Source organism: Lipotes vexillifer, unplaced genomic scaffold (genome assembly GCF_000442215.2).
Source record: "Lipotes vexillifer unplaced genomic scaffold, Lipotes_vexillifer_v1.1 scaffold213, whole genome shotgun sequence".
Taxonomy (NCBI): domain Eukaryota; kingdom Metazoa; phylum Chordata; class Mammalia; order Artiodactyla; family Lipotidae; genus Lipotes; species Lipotes vexillifer.
Window position 1 is genome coordinate 5,929,315 of NW_006780610.1, and position 5,601 is coordinate 5,934,915.

The 5,601-nt window shown below is 34.2% G+C and overlaps 1 protein-coding gene across 1 annotated transcript in view; it reads right to left on the bottom strand.

The window, feature by feature from the left end:
• The window catches only part of ZMYM4 (zinc finger MYM-type containing 4), a 62,067-nt gene that overhangs the window by 42,369 nt on the left and 14,097 nt on the right, over positions 1-5,601 (bottom strand). The window contains exons 6-10 of the mRNA XM_007453842.1: positions 5,323-5,497; positions 4,999-5,211; positions 1,067-1,217; positions 456-571; positions 9-25 (exon numbers count right to left, since the gene is read on the bottom strand). Of these exons, the coding sequence (XP_007453904.1) occupies positions 9-25; positions 456-571; positions 1,067-1,217; positions 4,999-5,211; positions 5,323-5,497 (672 nt within the window). The remainder of the gene's footprint in view (positions 1-8; positions 26-455; positions 572-1,066; positions 1,218-4,998; positions 5,212-5,322; positions 5,498-5,601) is intronic.

The following is a 5,601-nucleotide window of genomic DNA, read 5'->3' on the forward strand; positions in this document are numbered from 1 at the left end:
TTCCTGCTGGTTTATTGAACAAATTCTGAAAGAAGAAACAAACAAAAAGATCAATCTACTCATTTGTTCAAACAAGAAGGTACTGAATACCTACCTATGTCAAGCACAGTTTTAGGCACTTAACATACATTTGTGAAAAGGCAAACATCCCTGCCTTTGAGCAGCTTATAGCTGAATGGGGGGAGTGATATTTATATTAAAAAATGAAATAATTTAATAATATTCTTTAAAAATAATATCCTCCCAATAGATAATCTAGGTAATAACAGTACCATTTAATTTCACAGAAGGCAATTAAATAACATGCCTCCAAAAATAGGATGGACCAAAGAACCCAAGTTTAAAAAGACTGAGGTAGAAGTTTAGGCAATCCAGGCACTTAGCAACCACCTAATAAGTTTAATTTACTATCACAGGCAACTAACTGGAGAAAAGGAAGAGTCCTGAAGCCATACCTGGAAAGCTACCACACAACTGTAGCTGCAGAAGTTGCGAATACTTCCATCTGACATGGCTAGGTGATACTGAGGGATTGCTGAGGTTTTGCAACTGTTACACTGAACTTGTACACCTTAGCAAATCAAAATAAAAGCCAATGAGTAATACAAATGTAAACAAATGTATGAGAAAATAAGTATTATACGATACATGAAAATTCAAGGGCCAAGTCAAGTTGTAGGAACTGAAATTAAACTTAGTTACCTCACATACAGACAAAAACTAACAACGTTAAAAATATTTCTGTTTATTTAAAGTTGTCACAGTCTACACCCTGAAACTAAAAAATAAATGAATCTTGAAATAAATCAGGTGTAGATAAAGAAAATACATTTTAAAAGCCATAAATTCTTTTGGTAAGAAAGAATGCACAAATAGGCAAGCAACTAAATAAACATAAAATAAGCAATCAAGATAACAGGTGATATTTTACAACACAGATCTGAAGTATTTTAAATTTGCGTTAAAAATCAACTAAATTTGGACAAAAATCTGTGCTATAACAACAAAGCAATAACCATAATTAATTCAACTATTATATTTATAAAGTTTACGAAACCAGTATTACCTGCAGAAGTAACCATTTTAACTCTGTAAGCAGATAAGCAATTAACAGAACAGAAAAGCTCTGTCTTTCCCAAGCTATTGGTATTTTCAATCATTTCTGCTGAGGATCTCAATGATTTGCAAAGCGCACATGGTGTAATTTTGGCTGATTTCTATTAAGAGAATAAAATAACATTCATTTTTACCAAGTTACAAGTAAAAGCATAATTCTTTGAAATGTTTATACTTAACACTGTTGAAATATTTTAAATTAGTGGCTTCCAAACTTTTATGATTACAATCCTCAGTAAGAAATAAATTTTACAAAATGACCCAGTAACACATACTTCTGAGGTTTTGTGTTTGTGTATTAAACATGTATGTATATAAAACTGAAAGGTTTTATAAAACAATATATATCATGATAACATGTGATGCACTTTGATATTTTTCCACTTTACTTCATTAAAAAATATGCTGGGCACAACCTAGCAATTAATTTTGGGATCTATTAATTTGTTATAACTATATAGTTATAGTTTTAAACACACTATTTTAGCCTTCCCCCAAGATAAGGTTACGGGGTTAAGTACAAAATACTATGTATAAAATAAATAAGCTGCAAGAATATATTGTACAAAACCTCCAAACAAACAAAAAAACCCACTATTTAAAACATTACACAACAGGGAATTCATGCTCTTACACTATTCAAAGAATTGGAAGAACTTCCAACAAAACGTGCCATATATAGCAATGAAATGTGAATCCAAGGAAATTAATAAACTTACTAGAAAATTCACACTCAAATGTTCTACCACTAATAATAACAAAGCACAGGGACTTCCCTGATGGTCCAGTGGTTAAGACTCCGCGTTCCACTTCAGGGGGCGTGGGTTCGATCCCTGGTCAGGGAACTAAGATCCCGCATGCCGCGTGGTGCAGCCAAAACAAATAATAACAACAACAAAGCACACTCTAAGCAATAAAGTGGGAGGAAACTTTGCATATCCCAAGTGTCCAAATATAAGCAACGAAAGAGTCTGTTATCTTAAATTTCCACTCAGTGATTTAGTAACAAATAATGCTAAATACTATTAACATGTCATACATTCAGGATAACTTATAAGGTATATCCAGCACCCATTAAGAGAATTTCAAGATCTCTATGTCCTCTTCAATGGTAAGTCTGTTATACTTACTATTAAAATAAATACATATTCAAGTGAGCATATTCCTACATTCTGGAATCTCTTCTGTATCTCCAAACCTATTTCTCCTTTCCTCCTCCATCAGGACTGCAAACACAAACTTCATTTATAAGAATTAGGTCAAGAGTTATCTCTGAAACTATCAAGTAGAACTGACCTTGCTTCCACTGTGCCCCTCTACATCCCGTAACACTTCTATCGTAACATCTCTCTCTACACACTTGTATCTCCCCCAGGGGACATGTAACACCTCAAAACAGGAATCACACCTAATGTTTGTTGAATAAATTTTATATAAGGAAGAAAAGAAAAGTAGCAGAAATGACCATCTTCAATGTTCCAGGTTCTATACTAGGTGCTTTCTCATTCTTTCTTCATATAATCCTAAAAACATCCCAGTGAGGGATTCCCTGGTGGCGCAGTGGTTGAGAGTCCGCCTGCCGATGCAGGAGACACGGGTTCGTGCCCCGGTCTGGGAAGATACCACATGCCACGGAGCGGCTGGGCCCGTGAGCCATGGCCGCTGAGCCTGCGCGTCTGGAGCCTGTGCTCCGCAATGGGAGAGGCCACAACAGTGAGAGGCCCGCGTACCGCAAAAACAAACAAACAAACAAACAAACAAAAAAACATCCTAGCGACATTGCTAGTATATACCCATTTACAGATAAGAAAATGGACTCGGGGAGTTTAACTGCTTTCCCCAAGGTTAAATTCTATTTGAATAGAAAGTCTGGGAATCAAACCAAGATCTGCTTTACTTCTAAATCCACGTTCTTTCTCTAAACCACAGTACACACTAATATGTGAAAATTTTAATAGGTATTGGCTAAATTAAAAGTAATAAATTTAAAATTAAGATATTTCAAAATACTTCTCTTATGGAATGTATGCCACCTTTCAATGGACTGAATCAAAGTAACTTTTAGAACGTGATACAATATCAGGAAAACTGTCCTTTGTACAAGAATAAAGCTAATGAAGATATTGGGTTTTTCCCCCCTTTGAGAACAAAAACAAGGTGTTTCTAAGGAAGAAATAAATAGTAACTAACACTAATCCCTTTTTATGTGCTTGTATATTAACAAGAAATAAACTGAAACACTAGAATGTTTAAAATTACAAAATCATTGCCAAGTTTTAAGAACATTTAAGAGAAATTTCCAAATTAACATTATTAAATTCACCAATTTTGGTAAACTGTATAAAAATTTACTATTCTAAGAAAAAGAATGATCAGCAAATGCAGTGAAACAGGAAAACATTGTAAAACTGAAAATGTAAAAAGTTCTTATTATTCCTTTGGGTTTACCAATTTTAAAATTGAACTTTTGATCAAAATTTACTAACAAAATATAAATCTAGTATAAATAAAACTGCCAACATTGCTAATTATTGGAGAAGTGCAAATCAAAACAAACCACAGTGAGGTACCACCCCACGCCAGTCAGAATGGCCATCATTAAAAAGTCTACAAATAACAAATGCCAGAGAGGGTATGGAGAAAAGGGAACCCTTCTACACTGTTGGTAGGAATGCAAATTGGTGCAACCACTGTGGAAAACAGTGGAGGTTCCTCAGAAAACTAAAAGTAGAATTACCACATGATACAGCAATCCCACTCCTGGGCATATATCCAAACAAAACTGTAATTTAAAAAGATACACGCACCCCTATGTTCACAGCAGCACTATTAACAATAGCCAAGACATGGAAACAACCTAAATGTCCATCAACAGATGAATGGATAAAGAAGATGTGGTACATATATACAATGGAATACTACTCAGCCATAAAAAAGAACTAAATAATGCCATTTGCAGCAACATGGATGCAGCTAGAGATTATCACACTAAGTGAAGTAAGTCAAAAAGAGAAAGACAAATACCATATGATATCACTTATATGTGGAATCTAAAATCTGACACAAATGAACCTATCTATGAAACAGAAACAGAATGAGGGAAATAGAGAATAGACTGGTGATTGCCAAGGGGAATGGGAGTGGGAGAGGGATTGATTGAGAGTTTGGGATTAGCAGAAGCAAAGATTAGAAGGTATACACCAAAATGATGGGACTGGGTAACTCTGAGAGATGCCTAATTTTTTCTTCTTTGTGCTTTTCTGCATTTTCAAAATCTTGTTCAAAAACATTAATCATATTTTAAATAAAATAATCCATACCCTAAAAACATGTATCGATATTTCAAATGCATTAAGAGAAATACAGTCTGCCCTCCGTATCCCTGGGTCCCACATCTGCAGATTTAACCAAATGCAGATTGAAAATATTCCAGGAAAAAAATTCCAGAAAATTCCAAAAAGGAAAAGAATTTGCTGCACACTGGCAACTATTTACACGGCATTTATTTACATTGTATTAGGTATTATAAATAATCTAGAGATGATTTAAAGTATGCAGGAGAATGTGTGTAGGTTATATACAATTACTACACCATTTTATATAAGGGACTTGAGCACTCTCAGATTTTGATATCCTCAGGGTTCCTGGAACCAATTCCCCATGGATACTGAGGTACAACTGTATATGGTACTTATAAAACTCTATAACAAGAGTTTTTTAACACACATGCATTTGAAAAATACTATTTACATTTAAAAAATATTAATTAAGCTAATAACAAGAACTTAATATTTTTGTGACATTTTCATAAATAATTTCTACCCAAAAAATTCAATCCTTCTGAAATGAACAAAGACGTCAGGATTAAATATGGTCATGTACCTGCTTATATGCTGTGACACACGTGGAACTACAAAACTTCTTAGCCTGTCCCTCTATCTGGAGCATGTGGCATTGTCCAGAGCCACTGTAGCAGTAACCCCCACAGTTTTCACAACAGTTCATGGTGAGGTTGTTAGCAGAGCGAAACTTAGAAAAGCAGGCATCACTGCAAAGTTTATGTACCACATTCTGGTAATTAACTTCATGTCGAATCTAGGAATTATAAAGTAATAACTTAGAAACAACAAGCAAAGACCATCAAAAGCTGTCCTTTAAGCACAAATATCAGACTCCTTCCCCCACTAAAGTAAAAAGATAACTTACAACAGCATTCTTCTGACACATGCTGCATTTGGTTGAAATGCTATTTGTATTTATGGTAACAACAGGTTTTCTTTTCAGTTCATATGTTGACAAACATGACTGACTACAAAAATCTTTACTAGTGGTGGTATTTTCAAACTGGGCACTGATCACATCCTTTGGATTTAAAATGTCTCTAAAAATGACAACAAAGATAAAATAAGGCATAGTATAATTCATTTTTTTCCTTTTTGTCAACTAAAAATATCAAATAAAACAAAGGGAATTAAAAGTGTAGGG